General features: G+C 33.9%; 3 protein-coding genes and 1 long non-coding RNA gene across 4 annotated transcripts; 1 reads left to right on the top strand and 3 right to left on the bottom strand.

Annotated features, from left to right (window-relative positions):
• Positions 1-996: 996 nt before the first annotated feature.
• On the bottom strand, positions 997-13,854 carry LOC100262146 (mitochondrial 28S ribosomal protein S29-like). The gene is made up of 7 exons (XM_002271560.5): positions 13,124-13,854; positions 12,880-13,046; positions 11,989-12,200; positions 6,542-6,796; positions 6,317-6,403; positions 3,026-3,198; positions 997-1,535 (listed from the first exon to the last, which is right to left on the bottom strand). The coding sequence occupies exons 1-7, from the start codon at positions 13,489-13,491 to the stop codon at positions 1,424-1,426; spliced, it is 1,374 nt and encodes a 457-aa protein (XP_002271596.1). The 5' UTR covers positions 13,492-13,854; the 3' UTR covers positions 997-1,423.
• LOC109122794 (uncharacterized) lies at positions 7,328-11,903 on the bottom strand. The gene is made up of 4 exons (XM_019220559.2): positions 10,667-11,903; positions 8,175-10,011; positions 7,742-8,069; positions 7,328-7,653 (listed from the first exon to the last, which is right to left on the bottom strand). The coding sequence occupies exons 2-4, from the start codon at positions 10,008-10,010 to the stop codon at positions 7,493-7,495; spliced, it is 2,325 nt and encodes a 774-aa protein (XP_019076104.1). The 5' UTR covers position 10,011; positions 10,667-11,903; the 3' UTR covers positions 7,328-7,492.
• Positions 13,855-18,986: 5,132 nt separating the features above from the next.
• Positions 18,987-20,780, top strand: LOC100257036 (uncharacterized). Its single transcript, XR_002030226.2, has 2 exons — positions 18,987-19,129; positions 19,808-20,780. It is a non-coding gene; the product is annotated as an uncharacterized LOC100257036 (long non-coding RNA).
• Positions 20,781-21,066: 286 nt separating this feature from the next.
• Positions 21,067-22,334, bottom strand: LOC100251905 (short-chain dehydrogenase reductase 2a). Its single transcript, XM_002277451.2, has 2 exons — positions 22,285-22,334; positions 21,067-21,901 (listed from the first exon to the last, which is right to left on the bottom strand). The coding sequence occupies exons 1-2, from the start codon at positions 22,332-22,334 to the stop codon at positions 21,067-21,069; spliced, it is 885 nt and encodes a 294-aa protein (XP_002277487.2).
• Between the last annotated feature and the right edge of the window lie 2,178 nt (positions 22,335-24,512).

Here is a 24,512-nt window from a genome sequence, read left to right as displayed (position 1 = left end):
GTGAATTGGGCTAAGATTTTGAGCAATGAACCTTGTAATTGGGCCTTTTGGTGTTCAGCATTGGGCCCTGATCATTGAGTATTGGGGCAATAACCTATCCTCAGCTTTTCGGGCTGTTTTGATTGGGTTTTGGGCCTTTACATTTGGTTATGGGGCGCTGATATTTTTAATTGGGCTGCTATCCTTGTGCTTTAGGCTTGGACATGGGTCATGTGTATTGGCCTCAACGACCTTCGTAATGGGCCGGTACCTTTTTTGTTGTGTTTGAATGGAGGATAAGCTGATAACCATTCTTTGGGCCTTCGTTTCGGGCCTACATAAGTGGGTATTGGGCTTTGGAGGAATGAGCTAGTAAGCATTCTTCGGGCATTAGTTTTGGGCCTACATAAGTGGGTATTGGGCTTTGGAGGATGAGCTAGTAAGCATTCTTCGGGCCTTAATTTTGGGCCTACATAAGTGGGAATTGGGACTAACAAAGTTCCTGGTGTGCCTCGTGGCATTCAGTAATGGGCCCAAACCTTGGAAATTGAGCCTGATACCCTACGGTTGGGCTTTAAACTCTAGTTTTTGGGCCAGATCATTGGCCTTTATTCTGCATTGGGCTCATAAAATGAGCCTCTAAATTTAGGCCTGGGGGATTAAGTTTGGGCTTTTGCTAACTCAGAATCGAGCCCAGGCCCTTGGATTATTGGACCTACAGCATTCATCCTGGGCTTGGTCCTTGTATCTTTCCATGGGGCCGTATTCATTGGGAGTCTAGGCTGGGTCCTGCGGCCTGTGCTCTAGAACTTGTTCCCGAGCCCTGTGACTTCACCTTGAGCAATATTGCTAACTTAAGTGCATCCCAAACTTGGTACAGGCATAAAAAATAAATAAGCATCATGCACCCTCACGTAAGACTTCATCTTGAGCAATATTGCTAACTTAAATGCATCCCAAACCTGGTACAGGCATCAAAAATAAATAAGCATCATGCACCCTCGCATAAAGCAGAAATTAATAAACCAACCTGATTTTATAAGTTTGAACCGAAAAAAATAAGGTTCAAAATTTCCTGTATTTCACATTGAATATGAAAATTGACCTACATATGGTACACCATCTCAGAACAATACTTCCAAGGAGAAGGAAAGATGCTCCACAAATGGAACTGAGTAAGAGAATAAATGAAATCTGGGTGCTAACCTCAATGACCTGATCATCAAGTACTCGATCAATAGAAGCTTCACCACATTTGTTTCTGTCCTTGGGAAAGCAAAATTAAGTTAGGATATATTATTGCTTTTAAACCACATTGATTTTGATTTATGATTATCAAAATCAGAAGCCACAAGTCCCCAAAAGAAAAAAAAAGAAGAAAAAATCAACCCTGCTTGTGACTTAATCATTGTAAGATACGTCAAAGAACATTAACTTGTGTGGGTCACCGCATCAGAGGAGCTAACCATCTCATCTCTGCTCCATTTCCGTTGGATAGGTAGTATAGCTTCTTCCAATTCTCATCTGAGAATATTTCACGGCGTACCAGCCTTTGCCTGCATAATGGTACAAAAGCTGATAATATAAGACATGGTTGCATGGAAAATTTTCATCTTCATCACAAGTTCAGAGAAAAATATAATTTCCTAGAAAAAGAAAAAGGATAATAATAATAATAATAATAATAATAATAATAATAACAATAATGTTAACAACCAAGAGAAATAGGAGAGAAAGGTAAAAAATAGATCTATAATTGTATGATTATCTGTAATCAGCACCCAATGTATGATTTTTTTTTTTGATAGGCAAAAGCACAAAGATATATTAGAGAAAGGGAGCTTGAAAGGCAACCCAGAGCATACAGGGAGTATACAAGAGACACCTAAAACAAGCACCAAAAACAAAAGCACTCACCGGCCCTCAACAAGAACCCAACCAATCCACAAAAAATCAGCACCCAATGTATGATGCAATGATGAAATGCTTGATTTTCTCATCCAGACATCAGATTGAGAAGTTGCATGAATGACATTGCCTATTCCCATCCCTGTTCCTCATGCAAACCTTTAAAGCTAGCTAAGGAACAAAGTAATCCCAAATATAAGCTTAAAACTCAGCAAAACGTTTTAACTTTTTGTTTTTGCCTTTCCTAATCCCTAAAACACAAACTGTTATATACTTTTGTGTGCCTTTTGTTAGATCCACTTGTTCCAAGTGATTATAGCAATTTTATCCGTGGTGTGGTTGAAGATTTTTTTAATTGGTTTGTAATTTTTGTACATCATTTCAAGTCAGGGAATAAAGTTACCTCACGCAATGCCCTATGCTTGTTTTGATGAATGTGGGAACAGCATAATCAAAGGAACTTTTCATGAGGAAAAGTTGTCAGATCAAAGATTAGAGGAGATCTTCATTAAATCCCTGAAGGAGTGGTCCTGTGCTTTGTTAGATTTTTTGGATAGCCCTAATTGTCGAAAGTTAAGTTTTCATGGTCTCGTGTAGATGCATTTTTTTCTTTACTTGGTGCCTTTTGTATACCACCTTTGTATATAGGGTGCAACCCCTTTTCGTTAAGCGTTGATTCATACATTCTCTGTTTGCCTATATATATATATATACTCCCTAATCATTCGAATCCCTAGGACATGTATTTCTATTACTATGAAATTCATAAATGAAGTAATTAACGGTGGGGTTACCATTATCCCTTTTGTATTGATGAATCGTGTATGTGTTCCTAAGAAAAGAAAAGGAATTTGTCCATTTTACAGGGTCTCAAAGGGGCATCAGGTGTTCAACAGGCAGTCTCATGATCAGGCATGAGTGTCCGGAAGTTGCCACTGTATACTAACTTGATTTAGAAACTAAAATATCCAAATTGCATAATCATAGCCAGTAGGTCAATCAAAACCAAAATGAACCAGAAATGTGAACAGGCCCAGATGACACTGTCATATAATGTAAAAGGTTGACTAACACCTTATATTATCATAAACTATCATAAACACAGAAGACCTGGAGCAGATAAATATTGTAGACATACCGAAGGTAATAATGGCTAACAGTTGCAGCTTCCTCCAAACTGTAGCGAGGAAAATAAATACGAGCATATTTGGGAACATCTGGCAACTCCTGGCGTAGTTTCCCTACTGCTGTTGAATGAGAAAATGCACCCACCATCATGTCATTGTGCATCATAGACCTGAATGCATTCACCTGTAAAGATATATAAGAACTTACTATTGCATAATGCCATCTATTCACATCTAGAGAAATAAAACCATAAATAAGATGAAATAGAACAATAGTTACTACCAAGCTACTAAAACATCTGAAAGAGGAGTATTATCCCATATAAGACAAGATCTGACAAGTAAATTCAACCTATTACATTCAGGAACAAATAGAATGTATGAAAGGACGCTAAAGGGCGATGAAATCCTGAGAATCATTTCTCTTCTTCAGGATAAACACACAATCAACTTGATGTCTGACTTTCCTTGGCATCAAGAAATATGCCCAACATCCTAAAATACTAAATTTGCTACACAATGTAAGGGTAAATGCATGGAGGTATCAACACCATCTGGAAGTGTTAAAATAACCATAGAACCAAAAATTAGAAAACTAATACAAATTAGCTTTACAAACATTAATGTTTGTCATAAATAAAAAGAACAAAGAATTATAATATGTATTAAAATTGAGAGATGCAGAGAAACCCCAAAAAAGATATAATACAATCTGTATGCAAGAAATGTGTAAAAAGCATAGAGTGAAAAGAAGGAAACTTGCAAATAATTTGAGTTTTTCTTCTTCCCTTCGAGTAGTTCCCCATCCAGAAGCTACTTTACCACGTTAATGTGATACAATATACAACATAAATGATGTGAGAGTGTGATATATACAACATACATCACGTGAGAGTATGATATACACAACATATATCATGTAAGAGTTTTTCCTTCTTTTTTTTTTTTTGATAGGTAATCATCTCTATTGAATTAAAAGTGCCCACCAAAAGGGCGCACAAAAGTATACACAGTGTATACAAGGCATCAAAGGCCAAAAAAGCGGAGGGAAACACAAGAAACAACTCCCTCGCCTTACTTATAGCTCAACCAAACAATAAAATCAAACAATGATAAGGAGCTATCTCTTATGTGCATTGTAACCATTCTAGGAACACATACATAAAAGATCGTTTAATTGCTCAATCCATCTATAATGTGAGAGAATGATAGAAACATGAAAGAATACATCTCACATGACATGCAGTTGTGAACCTTTTCTTTCTTTTTAAATAGAAATTGAAGAAACATTGCATTTCTTTTTAGGGAAAAATACATCTTGTGTGTTTATTCACCCGTAAAGATGGATGCCTAGTGCTTCCTTATTCTGTTGACCATTTTTACATAATCAAGTCTATCATGGAAAAAACATAACACATAATTGCAGAATGTAGTAGTCACTATATTACAAATACAACTACAAAATTGAACTTTTTCAGGGTCTTCAAAAAGTTTAAATTTCTTTTAATTAACTCATCAGAATATTACATTATATCTGCAATTGGATTAAAATTCAAATAAATTCTGATTTTTTTCCTTTTTTGCATTACCAGAAATAATTATTACATATTAGTATTTGAATTGTTGACTACATGTAGAGATTTATCCATTGATAGCAAAGTTTACAAACTCTGAAGCCGAGGCTAGAACTTAGGACTTGAAACTTAAATGATATAGTGATGCTGCTAATGCATATGCGTATTACACAATTTATACTTTCAAAAGTATAGGATCACACATAAATATAATTACACCATATTTAGAATTTTTTAAGAATAATTCTATCTCCATGCAATGATACCAATATATGTATAGATATAATTTTCAGTTCCTTTTTACATTACAGGGATATTTACAGCAAGTATTTGAATAGTTGAAAACACTTAAAAACTTCTCCATTGATGGTGAATTTTACAAACTCAGAACCTAAGCCATGAGCTTAAAACTTGAAACTTAAATGATATACTGATGCTGTAATGCATGCATATATTTTATAGTTTGTGGTTTGAATATATAAATTTGCACAGATATAACTGAATGATACTTTCTGGAGTGGGAAGTTGGAAAAGACCATTATTTTATGCAATTTTGAATTTCATTTATCCTTACAACTTGCTGCAATTTTTTATAGGCACCTTATAACTCACTGCAATGAAATGTTCCATTTTACTATTAAGATTCAAACTTTGATTCCATGATTAATGTGATGTAGGGACTTAAAATTTATCAAAATAACCATGAGTTGTTATATATTCTCATTCACTGGATGCTTTTTGCATCACTTTTTTAGACTCTTCAATTTGTTAAAAAATAATAAGTACATAATATAATACACTATGAGAATACAAAAATCAATACATGCAGGCCCTCAACTAAACTCAACCAACTGTTAATCCAAGCTACTTGAGATCAATACATTAATCCTAATTCAGTATTTCAGAAATCAATATGTAAATATGGTAAAATTTGACAATTAGATTACATTTCTCATAAAAATAATCATGCAGATGAGGATATTGAAAAGGGTGATATGTTAAAACATCCTAATCCTTGGTTGCCATTTTCAACTTGATAATCCATGGTTTTCAAATGATATTTTGAATTTTGACTATACAATTTCTCATTATAAAAATCCCTTAAAATCTTTCTAATTATCTTGCTTGATAATTCACAAAAATTTTCCTTAAAATTTTTTCTCAACTTTGAAAATTCAGAAAATCATTGCCAGGCACTGGATTTTGCCAAAAGCATAACTAGCTTAGTAGCTTTCCCTATGCCAATACTATGAACAAAATTTAAATTTGCATAGAAATACACAATATCCAATATTTGTATGAACAGAAATGAGTCACCACAATGCACATGTTCAGAAAGTTGTACATTACATGAAAAAGTTCCTTTGGCAGGGTATATATATCTAAAAGGGGCAAAACTTTCTGAACTCTTGAGTGATTGAGACTCCTAATTGATTTTAATTACCAAACATTTTAGAACAGAATTGCCAATTACAGTGTTGAGGACACAAAATCCATAGCATTTTATATATAAAAATAGCATCTGAATTCCATTACCTATAAACCCACATCCACAAGAGAGAGAGAGAGGAGGCAGTAGGAATGGAATTAGCAAGCATACTAATTATTCACAAGTTCAGAAGCACTAGATAATAATTTTGATGGAAAAAAAAAGATACTGGACAAACTTCTATAAAATAAATAAGTTGCTTAAACCATCTGTAGAATGCAGAAAAAATCGTAACTAACCGTTGCAAGTTCTTTAGCATGTATTGGTCGGCAAGAACGAACAGTTACTGCCTCTTCATACTCAGTAAATGTAAACCAGCTATTATACTGGAGAAAAGGAAAAGCACAGACAAATAAAACAAGTCAACTACAAACTATAGAGATGCATGATAAAGCTCTCGAAAACAAAATTATCCAAAGAGCTGAAGATATAATAACAGGATGTGATATAGAAATATGTCTCACTTGATCAACTGCAATAAGCACTGGGATATCTTTTACAAGTGATAACTCTTTTCTCAAACGAACAACTACTCCAACAGCAGCATGTGTGTGACTCATTCCTGTCTGAACCAAGTCATATAGTGTTGAACCTTCCGGCATTGCCATTGAATCAACCCCTTTCATCCATCCAACACCAGCACCCTCACCCAATGGAATAGGATCAGATATTTGGCATGTTAATTGTTTTAAGTGGGATTCATTCCGTTTCAGAAAATCCTGGAGAAAACTAGCCCCATAAGAATAAGGATAAAAGAAAAAGACCTATAAAATATAAGTTTAATGCATCTAAACACCATGCACAGAAGCAGGCGAATCATAGAAACTCCTCTTATTTTTCAAAAGCCCTTACTGAGTAGGGGGAGAAAGACATCACATCCCAAACAGGGCCCAACCCATATCTTTAGTCAATATTAGTAACCAATATTACATGGACAACTCAAAGCATTAGAAAGTACCCATGTCATACATGGCATGGCAAGGGCTTGGTTTAGAATATGTGCCCAATATGCCTATTGGTAGCAAAGTTTTTAAAGGCGAAAGCGTAAGGCGAGGCGTTTTTGTGTTCGTGAGGCGAGGCGTAAGCCTCGAGGCGTTGAGGCGTAAGCTTTTTGAGCCTTACTTTATATAATTAATTAATATTTTAAAATATATAAAATAAAATAGCATAAATAAAAACATGAAAACAATTCATTAGAATCATAAAAAAAAACATACTAGTTCCCTACTTTCACAAAAAACCATAACAAATTCATAAAATAGATTATAGATTCAACTATACTAATAGTTTCAAACTTTAACAAAAAGCCAAAACTAAGTCATGAAATAGAAAATAGAGTCAACCATAATAATAGTTCTAAACTTTTACAAAAAATCCATAACTAAGTCATGAAATAACAACTAGAGTAAATTGTTTCAACTTAAATCCTCCTCTCCAAGGTCATCATCATCCTCATCCAATGTATCAATAGTAGGAAAATGTCCACTATCATGTATCCCCATTTCATCTAAATCTTCATCTTCATCAATTGGTGTCAAATTCAATTCCTTCTCTTTGCCTTTGCCTCCACTTGTACCTAACATAAAGTATTAATTATGTGTAAATATTAAAAGTTTTTTTATTAAATTTAATCAAATTTATGATTTCAATTTTTGGGTACTTACTTGGTACTTCATTATGTTTCCTTTTGTAGGAATGTGAAGAAACCATATGATCCGATGATGTTTGCGTCTCTTGGGAGTTGGATGACACAACTCTAATGGCATCAACATTGAATAATTCATTATCTTGAAGCCAACAAAGATCAAGGGGGAGGAGGGGATCTTCTTTCTCCGCAATCCATTCATCATCAGAATCAATCTCCTCTACCAAGATTGGATCAACATTTTGTTTCCTTTGTAGACTTCGCTCTCTCAATCTAGTGTTGTACCTTACATACACTAGAGCATTCAACCTTTGATGTTCAAGTCTATTTCTTTTTTTTGTATGGATCTACAAATAATAAAAGAAACAATTTTATGTGTTAAAATGAAATAAAGTTCTCTAACATTGAAATAGAAATATATGTATAAAAATTTACAAAAATAGAAGTATTACCGATTCAAATGTGCTCCAATTTCTTTCACATCCCGAAGCACTACAAGTAAGGCTAAGGACTCGAATAGCAAACTTTTGCAACTCCGGTGTTGAACCCCCAAAACGCATCCACCAACTTGTAGGACTTCTTAATGTTCGAGAATCAATTGCAATACGACTCCCAAATTCACCCATTGCTTGGTCATATGAGTCCAACTGAATGTCAGCTTTTAAACGTTCTTGATAATCCAACATCCTATCCATGCATTCAAATAATCCCTTCCTCACCTCATCAACATTAGAGAACTTATCTCCATACCTCAATTGAGGATTAAGATAATAGCCTGCTGCATGTAAAGGTCGATGAAGTTGCGGAGTCCATCTTGCATCAATTTTTCTCCAAATTGGGCCATATTTTCTCTCCATGCCCCCACAATTAAATGCAATCTTCTCCTTAGCTGAATCCATCAACTCATAAATATAACCCATGGCTGGTCTTTCCTCTGAATCAACCTCTCTCAAGACACTAACTAATGGAACAGTGGTCTTTATGCAAAAAGCAACATGAGGCCAAAAATTTGGATCAAACAACACTATACTTCGAGTTTTCACACCTTCTACCTTTTTAGCCCATGTGCTTGAACACCATTTTTCTGAGGAGAACATTGCTATAAGAGCTTGCTTTTGCTTATAAATACTTTGGAGAGTAAGAAATGCAGTAGCAAACCGTGTAATTGCTGGACGAATAAGTTCATGATTTTTTGTAAATGTTCTCATCAAGCTAAGAACCCAAGTATGCCCATATATAAACTTCACAACTTGCCTAGCTCGAGAAAGTGTAGTAGCATGAACATTTAGCTTTCCAATATCCTCCAACATCAAATCAATGCAATGAGCAGCACAAGGAGTCCACCACAATCTACTCCTTTTTTCCATAAGCCTCATTCCAGCATTCACATAATTAGAGGCATTATCAGTGATGACTTGCACAACATTCTCCTCTCCAATTTCTTCAACCACCTCATCAAGATATTTGAACATCAATTCCCCATTTTTTATTGTATCAGAAGCATCAATTGATTTCATAAACCAAGTGCCAGCAGGACTATTCACCAAAAAATTGATAAGACACCTACTTTTTCCATCTGTCCAACCATCTGACATAATTGAACATCCATATTGTTTCCAAGCTTTTTTGTGATCTTCCATAATGATACTTAGGTCATTCACCTCTTCTTTAAGAATCCATGTCCTCAATTCGTGCATAGATGGAGGCTTAAACCCGGGCCCAAAGTTTGCAACAGCATCTATCATAGGAAACCAATAAGGATCATTCACAGTGTTGAATGGGAGACCTTTTGAATACATAAACCTACCAATTTTTCTACACACTTCCTTCCTTTCTTCTTGCTTCCACTTTGAATTCAACGTACTTTGTCTAGGTTGTGAAGTGGTAAATTTATCCATGGGTCCCCTAGGAATAGGTTCCCCACTCCCACTTACACTCCCACTCCCACTCCCACTCCCACTCCCTAATGTCCCTATTGTTTTACACAAGGCACTTTCATGCATTGAAGTTGGACCCATACCAATTTCTTGGAGCAATTCATTTCTCTTCGTTTTTTTATCCTTAAAATTAGTCAATGCCTCTTTACATTCCAATCTAGCATCTTCACTAACTTTGCTGCATGGTTTCATACCATGATGAGTTCCGGCTAAGTGATGCTTTAGTCTATTCACCCCTCCCGTACATCTTTGATTGCAAAATTTACATCTTATATATTGCTCTCCAGAAACTTCAATCACATACTTCCACACAAAATCCTTTCTTGAATTTTTCGAATCGGAGGAACTCATTCTAAAAAAAATCACCAATAATAATATTCAAATTTCCATATAACAATATAATTGACTAAAAAATAATAACAAAGCACAATTGAAAGAAATTTAAAAATGAAATACAAAATTTAATTGGTTTAAATTAAAAAAAAAACCAATTTTTTTTAAAGGAGTTTAAAAATTATACACATAAATTTTAATTGGAATTTAATAATGAAATAAAGAAAATTGAGGTGAGAATTAAAATTAAATCAGAAAAAAAAATTCAAAATTCACAAATAATTATCTTTTATATAATTTTAATTATATTTGTTTATTGATACTATATTTTATAAAAAAAAAACCAATTATTTGTTTATTGATAATTATCTTTTATAATAATTATCTGATTTGATAATTTAAAAAAAAAAAAAAAAAAAAAAAGATGAAAAACCTACTGGGAGAGAGAGAAAATCGTGGCTGGAAGTGTGGGCTGTGAGTGAGATTTAAATGCTGTGAGAGAGAGAAAAAATGGTTTAAAACTTAAATAGATTACAGCCGACACGCCCGTGTGATTTGATAAAATAAAATAAAAAAATTGGATGAAGATCGCATGGAACGAAGAGGGATTGCCGACTGCCGAGTGGACTGCAGAGAGAGGAACGAAGAGGGAGAAACCGAAGTTCGCAACATACCTGGAGGGATTGCCGATTGCCGCCGGAGAAGATCGCTGCGATTGGTCGCCGCCGAGGGTGAGCACTCCGTCGCCGCTTGACTGGAAGAGGTAGGGTTTGTTTTGGGTTTGTTTTCAGTCGGGACTGGGGTTTTAGGTATTCTTAGGGTTTTTTTTTAAATCTTTCATTGCCACATCAGATCCGATGACGCGTACGCCTCACCGGAAAAGCGTGAAAGGCGCGCTCAAAGCGCGCTTCAACCACGCCTCACCAGAAAAGCGTACGCCTTTCAGGTGTTTCGCTTTATTTTTAACGCCTCAACGCGTTTTCACTTCGCCTCGCCTCAAGGCGCGCCCCACCAACGCCTTTAAAAACACTGATTGGTAGAATAGATAACAAACATGTGCTTTCAACAAAACAACAAAGAAAAACTTCCTATTTTAAGTTACTTTCAACTCTCATAATCCATTTCTTTTTTGCTTAAATATGAATGAAGTGCCCACATTCTACATTGGATCCTGGCTGTACACTTCACATTCCCAAGGTATAGAACAAGAAAACAAAAATTAGGTTATTTAGATGTGTCCCTTTTTCCTAGGATCTTGGAATAAATGAATTTAATACCTATTATGAGAGGATGAGTCATCAAGATATATAATCCAAGAACTGCTTTAGTTTGCTATAACTAGTTCTTTTAACCACTTTATTCACTTAAACAGAAAATAAATTGCAAGTCGGAACCAACTGCCCAATGAACCACTTTGATAAAATAGGAGCTCTTGGCACACAACTAATCACCACCTCAAAACTCATAATCTTGCTGCCTATTAGGGAAAATAAAATAGAAAAGGCCTCATAGCTTTCAGGAAAGTAAGGAGTCCCATTATCAACTCCATTAAAGTTGATGTCTGAGCATAGTTGATTTTTTTTTTTCTTTTTCTTCTTTTTTGCAACATACTTAGTGTGGGCAAAGATCTAAAATAATGATTTCATGTAACCATATATAGGAGAAAAGTGAGAGAAGAAAACAAAACAAAAAAAAAACTATCTATAAGCTGAAGACCAGGGTTTATAGCTGGATCAGAAGAGTTGCTATTTCATTCTTCAACAACAAATTTCAACATCAGATCATTGTTCAGTGAAGATAAATGAAAGAGCGAATCCCATCAGAAAAAGCAAAAAAAAAAAAGAGGGAAATGAATCCATCTTGTGCATCTATTATTTCTTTTTAACTAAAAAGAAAGATATAGAGATTAGCAATACCCTGCTTGCTAAAAAAATGCTAATAATTCCATCATATCAAAGTCATTCGTCACATTTAGCTAAGAAGAGGTTATTCTTGCCTGGAGAATATTAGCAGCTTGAACAGGAGTATCCCAAAATCCTGTCTGTGGGTTCTTATAAAAAAATCCCCCATGGGTCCAATCTCGACCTCTGGGAACATAAAAAACAAGCCAACCTTCATCACGAGCCCAGTGAACAAGCATCGCAAGAGCAATACTCTTCCCACTACTAACAGGACCATCCAAAATTATCTGCTTTAGAACTTTTGGACCTGCAAAGATTACCATCATAAACTGCACCTTCTGAGTGTCACCTATTGCAATTCTCGCAAGCTCATGCCAATCACATAAGCACATATCTCTCCTTATGCATTTTTTGTGCTTATTTTAGGAGTTTATGAGAATAAAAGGAAATGAACATGAAAAATTTTTAATTGTCTGTGTCAATTTGTGATGGATGATAAATGAAAAATGAGAAAATGTTACATGAAGATAAGCTTAAAGTCACAACCATCCAAGTTAAGATATTTTCAGTTTATCATGAACCAAACTGCAACATAGAATTTCATTTTCTTTTCTATGATCATCTTCAAAACCAAATGAAAGCTAAATGAAAATTTATGAGAACGCTATAATCATTGTAACCATTTGGTTAAGATAAGAGATTTCACTTTCTGATAAAACAGCAGCAAATGTAGTATTCCAATAACACCTCATTTTCCTTCTCTTAATTTTCTCAGTAACATTCAGAGTCCTAAACAAAAGATTAAGAAAATGCTATACGAATAACTATTTGGTCTGAGTTAAGAGGTTTTCACCTTCTCATTAAATAAAGCGCACGAAATGCAAGATTCAAAACAACATCTTATTTTCTTTTCTTTATTTTCTCACTAACCAAACGGAACCTAAATTCAAAATTAGGTCAGAGTTAAATTAAAAACGAAACCACACCTTTGCCATCAGAAGACCGCAATGGTGGATCAACAATGCGCCTGAAATTATCACGAAGATCCAAAAAACTCCGACGAACCAACAACGCACTTCGCCTCGACTCTTCAAACTCCTTCACCATCCCCGCCGTCAATCCCTCCGGCAACACAGCATTCAAACCCTCAGTACTGCACATCACCATCCAATAAATCACAAAACCAACCTTACCACACATAAAGGCACACACAAATTCATAGAAAAATACCTGAACTTCATGTAAGTGCAGGTGTCCTTTCTGGAGAGTTGAGAAATGGTAGTGGCGGAGGTGAATAGGGCACGGCCATTGGGACCGACATCGAGGGAGGGATCTTTGTCATCCTCAGCGAGACGGCGATCTCGAGCCTCTTCGTCGAGGAGGTCGGAGAGGCCATCGTCGGCGGCAGCGGCGGAGGCTTCCTCGGATTTGGCGTCGGGCTTGGATTTTGCCTTTTTGGCCTTGACAAGAGAGGATTTAGTGTTTTTGGAAGAGTAGTTTGAAGACGAAAGCTTCGAAGAAGCGAAAACCGCAGGGATTGAACGATCCGGTGCTGTTCTTGAGGCAGCAGTGGCTGCTCTGAGGATCGCCCGCAACATTTCTTGGAGGCCGCCAAGGGCTTCGATGCTGAAGGAGCAGTATCGTGTCCGAGTGTGGTGTAAGAGTTGAGAAGATGGCGGAAGTGGTATTTTAAGATTATTTGAGGGTATTATGGTCCTTAGACTTCGATACTTTGTCAGTCAAGCCCAGTTCGAACAAAAGAAAAAAAGAAGGGTCTGGGCCTTTTTTATTGGGCTTAAATCATCTTTTCAAGGGTAATGTCCCGTTTGGATTGGCCTCTAACAAACCCAAAGCCTGTTTTTCTTTTTTAACATGGCAAATGTTAAAAAAACAACAAAGCCGTGAAAAAAAAGAAACACAATAGAGCCATTGGAAATAGTTGAATCGTAACGACTTACTTCAATTTTCATTTATCCCCTACTAGTATTTATATAAAACTATATCAGATCCTTATTGAAATATAACTTATAATCATATTTTCATTATCTAAACAAAATTAGAAAGTTTTGGAAATCACTTCAAAGTTTGAATAGATTTTCAAATTTCATATTTGATTTTTAATTCAAGTTCAAAGATTCTTTGAGTTTAAATCAAAAGATTTGATGATTCTTCAATATCAATGGAAGATCAAAGATTTTTCCATTTGAAAGTCTGAAGTTGTAGAGTTAATCAAGCTTCAAACACTTTCAATCAATGAATAGGCATCCAAATCTTCGTATGGGCATTGTTTTATTTTATTTCCTTTAAGTACAGTGAAATGATTTCTCTTATTTATAGATATAGACTTAGGTTAGCTAAACCACTTAAATATGAACATATTATTTTATCTTTATATTCTTGTATTAATATATTTGCATTGAAGCTTAATTTGTCACAACAAATAATGTAAATTGAAAGTAAAATCAATTATTATATCATTAAAATGTAATACAATAGCCATTTTTTATCATCCGTGATAACCGTAATTTTTCCTATACATTTATTATATATCGATATGTGGAAACTATAGTATCCGAATGGTGCATGTAGGGAACTATGCCACATAAGGAGAGCATGACACAAGAAAATTATGATGTAGAGTAAGGATTTGGTTCAAATATGTTTTTTGCATCTTCAAAATATGAAATTTTGACTTAATGAGATTTGATTCAAGGTATAAATTATTAGAAAGTAATTAAAAATATCTTTATAAATATTTTAGGTCATAAGAAAAAGATATGAGATGGAAATGGAAAACTTATACCAAATAGGTAAAAAAGTGAAGAATGGTGTAGAGCAAATGGTTTACAATTCATGATATATATATATAAGGAATGAGAAATGATAAAATGTGTCGAGACTAAATAATTGTATCAAGTTTATATTCTTTACAGTATAGTGGAATGATCTTTTTAACATCTGAAAATATATACATTATTAGTTGAACTATGTTATAAAATCATGTACATATCGTATTATTTGTATGTTCCTACATTAATATGTTTATATTGGAGCTTTTACTTTTTCAACATAAATATTGTTAAAGATTTCTACCTTTAACTATTCTTTTAATAATATCTCATCGGGAATTTCATTATATCCCAATGACAAATGTGACAATTTATTCTCTCGTGATATTATTTGTTCTAGTTACGTACACTCATTACTTTAAAATACATTTGCATATTTAAAAGGAGTTTATTGAGTATATGGCATCAAATATTTCTATACTTAAATATCAGAGTCACTCTCAAAGAGGACAAGATGGGTTTATAGAGTAAAACAAAATCTCATAAGCATCAACTTCTATACCAATGAGCCAGCGCAGAGCAAAAAGAGGGGGAGGGTTGTTGGAACAAAGGAGTCACAGAATCTATCACAACTAGTAGGATTGATGAATGAAGGGTGTAGACTTTATTTATATTATTACACTCATCAAAAAGTATAACCACATGTGAATGGCCGAAAGGTGAGCCATGTTTGAATGATCAAGTGCCTTTGCCGGTTCCGAAACGCCAGTTATATTAAGAATAGGGCAATAGAAAGTGCCCAAAAAGAGTGGCTATTTGCCAACAAATGATCATTAGACAAATGGTCCTACTTTCCTACCATTGCCTCATTTCAAGAAGTGGCCTTGTTGAATGATTCCATAAATTGAAAAGGTGGGAGACAATGGCTATGAAAATAGGTAATGGCCGGTGCAAGTTTCGTCTTGGTAACATGAAGTGGGGTTTTGTCACAAGCCAATTTTTCTTTCCCCTTTTTTTTGAGAACAGGCATGTACAAGAATTTCTTTTGCAGAACTTTTCTTCTTTTGGAAGGGGATTTGATCTTTCTAATGTATACACGACTTTGATTTCTTGTTCTTTTAGTAAAAGATTGATATCTTTTAACACACGTTATGATTTTTTAATATTTTTTTCAAGTAAGAATACACGAAAGAGCACCAAACAAGTAACAAGAAGGAGGATACACAAAAAATATTTTCTCCCTCATCCATGAACCAATCAATCTACAAGATTAATCAAATGTTTATATCCTTTGCCTACGTACATTCTAACTTTCATAGAAAAATTGTTAGGGGAAATATCTTTTAGCCTTTAATTTGACAATCCTCACATTCAAAATAGTTGTTATACTTTCTTTCTAAAAAATTCAAGGAGCGACTCTCCAAACTTCGATATACCTTTTATCGATAAAAGAGTTATGTCAACTAGGAGAGTCTCCCTAATTGACCTATAAATAACCCATTGAGAACCAAAAATGGAGAACACCAACTTCATAATTTTCTCACGTTATCACAATGAAAGAGGATATGATCAAGAGACTCTTTGATTTCTCTTCACATAATCCACACCTGATTATCCATCATCTTCTTTAAAGTTGATTCAAAGTCAATATTTTTTCCCAGCAAGCCTTCTAAACGAAGAAACTCACCTTCAAAGGAATATATTCATTAATATTTTTATTTGTAATGTTTTTAATGAAAGTATATTTTCTAGAAGTATTATAGGAGAATCATCTATTAAGTTATCTCTAAACATTATTACTAATCAACCTTTACGATGCACTCAAAGAAAATCTTCATTTAAAAACCTTCTCTTATATATTAATGTAATAGCCAATTTCAATAAGATATATTACAAGAAAAAAATAACAAAACTCAAAAATGATTGACAATCTTTAAAGAGTCAAATCCGTCATAAATGATGCTCAAAAGGCTTCTTATACCAAATATATATAAGAAATAACATGAATTATTGTTCAATCCATACAATAAATGTTGTTAATGTCTTCTTATATTTATATTGAGTTGAGAATTTTATTTCATTCATCATTACCTGTCTAGGACTACATATTTTTTTTATAATTTACATTGCTTTTGAAAACTCAAGATTGTTACAAAATCGGATCAAATAAGTAAATATAATTAACTTAATTGAAAATAATGACACAAAAGGCATGGAGTTGACCTATACGGAAATTGAAAATAAAATAAATTTGGAAATAAATTTAAAAAGGAAATTTTTTCCAAATTCTCTAAGTCTCCTAATTTTTTTTAATAATATTTTTAAATTGACTCCAAGTCCATATTGTTTTCTCTAATATAAATATGCTTCTTAAGAAATTTCTATTTAAGAACTCATATGACTAAGGTTTAAATTATTATTTTTTTGCACTTAACCTAACATTCTTAAAGCATTTCAATATTGTTTATTGAGTTCATGGTAGTGGTTTGCATCTCTTCAAGGTGTCTAGAAGTCCATTAAGGAGTATGGTAGTGTTGCATTAAGAATATAAGATTAGACATAAGCATTGGGATGTAAGTCTTAAAGAGTAATAATTGCTCTTGTGCACCTAATTCTTCAAATATAGTGATTATGGTTCTACTACTTCTAACCTCATAGGTTTTACATCTATAAAATTTCTTATATGTTCATCAATTGCCAAATTAACTACTTAATCCAATGAATATTTGAATGCAATTATTTAACAAAAGTAAAATTAAAAAAAAAAAAAGTTATACCAATAATTTCAATCAACTCATTAAAAAGTTTGGAGGTGTCAAAAGAGTATGAAAATATTTAAAAATTATAATTTCAACCATAACCATTCCCTTTGATGTCACTCCATTTAGGAATGGCAATTTCACGGGTCAATCGGGTCACCCGCCCCGCTCCGCCCCTATTGGGACGGGTATGGGATAAATTAATCGGGTATAGGACGGGTACGGGATAGTTTTGTAAAACCCGAATTGGGTTCGGGGTGGGTATGGGTTTGTAGTTACTCGCCCCGCCCCATCCCGAAATTATAATTACCAACAAAGTTTGAGTTTGAATCTGATCTGATCTAGTGGGTAAGAAGAGAAATGGGGTTTGGGGAAAATGAAGAGTCAGTTGCTCAACTTACATCCTCTACGCCGGCTCTTTCCTTTACTACAACCGCTACCAGCACCAGGGCTTCACCATTGTCGTCGGCGCCATCCTCGAAATCGAGAGAGGGACTGGCGTTGGTCTTGTTCTCTCGTTGTTGGTCCTGCTGCTTATCTCAATACACTGGCGCTTAACAACGTTGTTTCCCTCTGCCCTTTGTTTAACCAAGGTTAAGAGTAGAGACTGGATTCAGGCCTTTCTTCTTATTGAATGGAAGAGTCTAGAAGAGTCAAGTAGAGCTGTTGAATTTTGGGGTTCAGTGGAGGCGATATGGGCCGTCTAACCTGCCCCCTTGGTACTGATGATGTTCTGACATGGAGATAAGGGACTGGCCAGTTGACGTGGCAGCGTCACCGTCTAACTGGTATTGCTGGTGAATGGCCTTCCTACCTCTTTTTCTTTTCTTTTTGCTATTTTAATCATGTCATCCCTTCTTTCCATAGTTACCACATACCCATCCATCACTTCACTTTAATCCTAAACCAATTCTACTGAAATACCCGAATTGCCCTCAAAAAACCAGAACCTCATTGAATGCTGAAACTGATCTCTCGAATCGACCCCGCCCCGCCCCAGGTATGGGACAAGGATGGGAAATAGTTTTATATAATTGGGACGGGAATGGGGTAGGGGTGGCCCCGCCCCGTTGCCAATTCTAACTCCATTACTTCGACATCACTTTGATTGCTTTTTTTTTTTTAATATTAATTTTATGCAGCTTCAACGATTAAGAATTTAAGCCATCAAAAATAATATTTGCCTTTAATAATACATATTTTACAATATCATCTCCACCAACACCTATGACAAAAAAAAAAGGGAAAAATTGATAGTTATTGGGGAAGTTGGTCATGATTTTTGCTCAAGTATCCAAAATTATTAAGTCATGTTATTTTTATAGTACTTTCAATATTTTGAACTTCAAGAATTCACGATTTAAAGAAAAAAAACTCATAAAATATATAAAAATCAAGAATGAATACATAATCATATTGGGCCATAAATATAATTATGATGGATTTATTAATTATTTTTTACTTAATTTAAAATGTATTTTTAAAATAACCGTTCACCGATGTGATAGGAGACTATTTGGACTTAGTCTTCTCTCTACACTATTTGGATTTGGTCTTCTCTCTACTCTTTATATATAGCTAGTTTTCTCTCTACATCAAACTAAAGGATCACGAGAGAGGAATTCAGTCTTTTCTAATTTATTTTTCTTGATAAGAAATTCTCTTCAAGATCAATCTCATGGATTAAGGTAAGATGAATCTCATGGATCAAGGTATGTTTTCTTGATTATTATTTATTTTATTTATGAAAATGAGAAAGTTTTAAGATTTAAAATTGAGGTTATAATTGTTCTGTAAGATATAATTGTTTTAAATAAATAAAAGAAACCTTAGCATATGAATGTCTAAAAACATTTTTTTTTAAGAAAATCAAATCAAATCAAATAATAGTTTTTTACTGGATATGATGAGTTTTTTCTTTTCATCTTTGTGTTATTGAAAATAGTTAATTATCATGTAATGAGATTTTCTTAAGATCATAACCGATAATACCTAAAAGTAAAAAATTCATCCAAAAGAGGCTAAAAAAATGAAGTTTAATATTCGAATTAATACCATCGTATAAAAAATTATAAAATGTTGATTCAATATTATATCCAAGTTTGAATGTGAACCATTGATATCTTAAATTAAAGATGATTGAATAACCATAAAAAGAAAAGAAAATATTCAAAAGGGAAACGGATCACAGTGGCCAGTCATTCTCTTAAGTGCAGTAATTAGGAATAATTAGGAATAGTCCGTGATCAAGAAGCCTAACTTTTGTCACACGATGGGGTCAGATGCAGACGAAGCTGCCCTTGTCTTCACTTCCTTTATTCTTTTTTTGGGTCCTGACTCATTACCCACATCTCTCTCATTCTCAGTATATATATAGAGAGGACGAAACGCAGCCTCAATTTTCATCTGCAATTCTCCATTGCCACAAACCCACTCCGGCAGGTGTATCGGAACTGGCTCACACAGAAGCAGCGCTGGAGGAGTCGAGCAAAAGGGTGGTGGGAGCCCTGTATGAAGCCTTGAGCACTAGAGACGTTGAAACGGTGCACCAACTCCTGGCACCGGACCTCGAATGGTGGTTCCATGGTCCGCCCAACCACCAGCATTTGATGCAACTACTCACCGGCTCATCATCCTCCGACGATCCCTTCCACTTTGACCCCGTCTCCATAGTGGCGTTCGGATCAACTGTCCTCGTCGAGGGCTACGAGGAGCGGCGGTCGGTGGCGTGGGTGCACGCGTGGGTGGTGACTGATGGGATAATTACCCAAGTGAGGGAGTACTTCAATACTTCGGTTACAGTCACGCGACTGAGCAACACAGACAAGGCGGCGGAGGGGCCGTCGACTTCTACGACGGCGGCTCGGTCAGTTCCTTGTACGTGTGTTTGGCAGAGCAAGGTGTGTGAGAGCATGGGGAAGTCAGTTCCAGGACTGCTTTTGGCTCTACAGTGAATTGGAATTAATAAAACATGTTGAGGAAAGAGTAGAGGAGAATAATAATGGACCAACCAAACAAAGCATAAAAATGGAAGCTTTTGTAATAAAGAAATGGAAGCCAATCTTAATCTTAAGATCATCAAATGTCCAAGGCCACCTGCAGAATGTGTGAAACATGACAAAGCCCAAAAGGCAATGCAGTGCGGTCCCATGCCAGCACAACCATATTGGAGCTGCCACCCTTCTCAAATATATCACATTGTATATATATTATAAATAAATTAGTTAATGTTTCTGTTGTGCTGGTGGAAGGTTCAATGTAATTAATTTGTTAATCTCCTTTGCTGGTGTAATAACCTAAAGTTAGAGCAAATTATATTATAAGGTTTTAAGGTGGTCCTGCTGATTATGTGTACATTTATGGATGAGACAAAATTATAAGGTTTCCTTGCTTAAGCAATGTAAGTTAAGTCCAACGATCCCGATACTAATTGGATTTATCTTGATATAGTAAAACATTTTGTGAGTAAATGTATAGATTTGAATCCTAGATGGTTAGAAAATACTAATTGCAACTCCACTTTAATAATGAGATCAATTAGCAATTTATAAAATTTTAGATTAAATGTATCAAAATATATGCCTCTAGTGTCACATCCACTAAACCATTAATTAATAAATCGAAACTACAAGCCCACAAAGTTTTTTGAGGTGGTAACTCCACCATCCACAACAAGGTTATGGCCACTTACATACTCTGATTCATCACTAGCAAGATAGACTGCAGCCTCAGCTATACATTCAGCCCTGAGCTTAACACCCTTCAAATTGGCTATCCCACCTACAAACTCTTCCATTTCCTCTACTTCTTTCTCACAAGGTGCTTGAAAATGTAAGCATTCTTCACCATCATCTTCTTCCTCAGACTTCCTCCATGCGTTTACAAGCATGGAAGTGGCCACTCCGAATGGGGAGATGCAGTTAACCCTAATCCCATACCTGCCCAGCTCACAAGCTGTGTTTTTTGTAAGCCCTACAATGGCGTGCTTTGAAGCTGTGTATGCATGCGGGCCAAGGCCTCCCATGAGGCCAGCTACACTGGCGGTGGATATGATGCAGCCACTTCTCTTAGGCACCATTACTCTCGCTGCATGCTTCATTCCTAAGGCAACTCCTCTCACGTTGACGCGCATGATATGATCAAACTCATCGGCATCGAAATTGGCTATGCAGATCTTGTTCTTGGATTGATTTCCGAGGACCCCAGCATTATTGAAGAGAATGTCGAGTTTTCCGTACTGGGAAACTGCTAGATTGATTGAATTTTCGATGTCCCCTTCTACGGTCACGTCACAGTGCGCGTACACTGTGGAGGGGTGTAACAGGTTAGCTAGAGGAAGGCCAGTAGCATCATCAATGTCGGCGATAATGACCTTGGCTCCATGTCGAACGAAGAGTCTCACTATTGCCTCACCAATTCCTCTAGCACCGCCGGTCACAAGGGCAACTTTTCCTTCCAACCTAAACACTTAAACTTAATTTTGTTAGATGATTAACTTAACCCTCATCCATCTTCCAACAAGATAGCTAGTGGAGATGAAAAAATTGATGGCTAAGGCCAGACATTGACTAATTTTCTATTTATTTTATAACAATTTTTGTAAGTCATAATGCCATATTAGATATGCCATTTGAAGAATTTTGAGTGGTGAAAATAAGTATTAGATATGGAAAATTCAAAGGTATCGAATTAATACATAATATTGAACATATAATTCGATTTGCTTAAAATGTATAATAAAATTTAGATTGTTAAATGAAGGTATAAATAATAGGATTAATAAATAAAAGAATAAAAGCATGTATAAATAATGGAAATAAAATAGTGAAGAAAAACTTATTACCTTTTAGGTGAGGAAGAGATGTTTTCTCCTTGAAGGGTTTTCTCTGTCATGACTTGAGCTTGCATATGGTTGGGACTTGGGAATTTAGTCAAAAAAGATGTTCATGGAAGGGGGGAAGGGCTCCATTATTTTACAGACATCCATAAAGGCTTTATGATTTAAAAAAGATGTTCATCTTTGTTTGCTTTAAAAATAATAATCTTTCACGTGAAGAAAACCAAGAGAAAAAGGAAAATTCAAAATACCGAGCATTTAAGACTAGCACGCCATCTTGGAAAAATTTGGAAAAAAAGACTTGCAGGAAAGAAAGAAATGTTGTGACAAATTTTCATCAAAATTTAACATGATATTGTGTAATCAAGAAATTAATATAAATACGATATATTTATATCATATAATAAAAAAATCAATATTAATTTCAATATCACAAAATAAAGTTTATATAATTATACACAAATATCATATAATAAAAGAAGATAATTTATTTTCAAACATATTATTTTCAAAATTTATTTAATAACACACTATTTATGGTATTTTAAAAATATTTTTTAGTCACATAAACAAATTGTTTAAATATTTATTATTTTGTATTTTCAAAAATAATTTAAAAATAATAAATTCAAATTAACATTATGTTGAATTTGAGTTCCTAATGGAACATGTTGACATTGTTAATTTCATGTGAGTGATTAGACATAAAAGGAAAAAAAAAAATGAAGTTCCATACTTTGAATGTGGACGGTGGCGGCTAAAACTCAGGGCCTTTGGGCACCTTTTGCTTTTATTTTGCATTCAAAACATGATATATGGCTTCAACCTCACTGTGTACATGTAAAATATTTGTTATTTAAAAAGATAAATTAAGATTAATTTACTTCACTAAAAGCACTAGAAAAAGTAATCAAGAAGTAGAAAAAAAAACATCTTAAATTGTCTTATATGATTTTATCATGGAAAGTGCAAAAAATAAAATAAAATTTGAAATTGTGTAAAATATTTGTAAATTTAGAATTTTCTAAATTGTTTAGTATGATATGAATGAATAAAGAGATGAATTTCTTAAAAATCATTCTATTTCTTCTTTTAATTTTTGCTATTTCCTATTCTTCTCTCTTTTTTTTTTTTTTTCAAAAATTCAAAGCCTAAAAACATAATGACAAAAATAAAAACAAAAAAAAAAGAAAAGAAAAAAAAGCACAAAAAATATAAGTGTAAAGAAATGTTAAATGTCATATTTAATCTCTTTTACCCTAATTCATTTTTCAAATAAATTAAAAATAATTTTTTCTTCTTTCTCTTCTCACACACCTACCCAATCTCTAAATTAGCTTTCCTTCTTTTCCTTTTCTTCTTTACCTTCTATTGCTATTTTTTTTTCAACTATAATAAAAAATAAATTAAAAAAGGAAAAGAAAAAAAAAAGGCTCCAACCTTGATCACCTTCCCTTTCACATTACCCATCTTCTCTTTCTTCTTCTCTTCTTTCTTATTATACATCTTTAGAATCTCCCATTTTGAAAGTCTAAGTCTAAGAGGGTGTTTGTTTTTTTAACATTTTGTTTAAAGTAATTTACTTTTAAACTTTAAGTCGTTTGTTTTTCTATTTTTTTCATGATTTATTATAAACTTTTTGTTGAATAAAAAAAGTAATATGTTGATTTTTTTATTACTTAATAGAAATAAAATATTATAAAAACAAATAATCTAATATTCAACATTAAAGTTTTATTTAGAATTAAGTAAAAAACAAGCACGTCTCTACATTTTTGTTAAAAAATCATCTTAAATTCCTATATATATATATTTAAAAATATTATATAAAATATTTAGTAATTTAACATATAATTATAATTGAATGTAATTTTAAAAAGTGTTTTTTAGCATTTTTATCCTTCAAAGATAAGATTTTTAAATATTAAAAATATTAGAAATACTTCCTAAAATCATTAAAAAATATTTTAAATTTTTTATAAAATAAAAATAAAAAATAAAAATATCTCTATAAATATTATAAAAAAAAAAGTAAAAATATGTCTATAAAGATAGTGGCCATGGTCTTGAGGAACCACTTCCTCCTTCTATTTTCTCTTGTCGTTTTAAATAAATTAAAAAATAAAGCTAAAGAAGAAGAGACGGCAAAATTGCCTTTTCACTTCACTTTATTGAAAAATGAAAAAGAAAGAAAATAGTGGTGTGGACCACAACTGTGGAGGAAGATATTTCTC

The sequence above is a fragment of the Vitis vinifera genome, chromosome 6 (genome assembly GCF_030704535.1).
Source record: "Vitis vinifera cultivar Pinot Noir 40024 chromosome 6, ASM3070453v1".
Taxonomy (NCBI): domain Eukaryota; kingdom Viridiplantae; phylum Streptophyta; class Magnoliopsida; order Vitales; family Vitaceae; genus Vitis; species Vitis vinifera.
This window is presented reverse-complemented; position numbering and strand designations above follow the sequence as displayed.

Excerpts from the sequence above, each read along its gene's own strand:
- LOC109122794 (XM_019220559.2), bottom strand. The coding sequence starts at position 10,010 with ATGAGTTCCTCCGATTCGAAAAATTCAAGAAAGGATTTTGTGTGGAAG. Across the intron at positions 8,070-8,174 it reads ATTGGAGCACATTTGAATCG|ATCCATACAAAAAAAAGAAA; the intron begins GTAATACTTCTA and ends TATTATTTGTAG. Across the intron at positions 7,654-7,741 it reads GAAACATAATGAAGTACCAA|GTACAAGTGGAGGCAAAGGC; the intron begins GTAAGTACCCAA and ends ACTTTATGTTAG.
- LOC100262146 (XM_002271560.5), bottom strand. The coding sequence starts at position 13,491 with ATGTTGCGGGCGATCCTCAGAGCAGCCACTGCTGCCTCAAGAACAGCA. Across the intron at positions 13,047-13,123 it reads TGCACTTACATGAAGTTCAG|TACTGAGGGTTTGAATGCTG; the intron begins GTATTTTTCTAT and ends GGTGATGTGCAG. Across the intron at positions 12,201-12,879 it reads GCGGTCTTCTGATGGCAAAG|GTCCAAAAGTTCTAAAGCAG; the intron begins GTGTGGTTTCGT and ends TAATCTTTGCAG.
- LOC100251905 (XM_002277451.2), bottom strand. The coding sequence starts at position 22,334 with ATGACAGAGAAAACCCTTCAAGGAGAAAACATCTCTTCCTCACCTAAA. Across the intron at positions 21,902-22,284 it reads ATCTCTTCCTCACCTAAAAG|GTTGGAAGGAAAAGTTGCCC; the intron begins GTAATAAGTTTT and ends TTAAGTGTTTAG.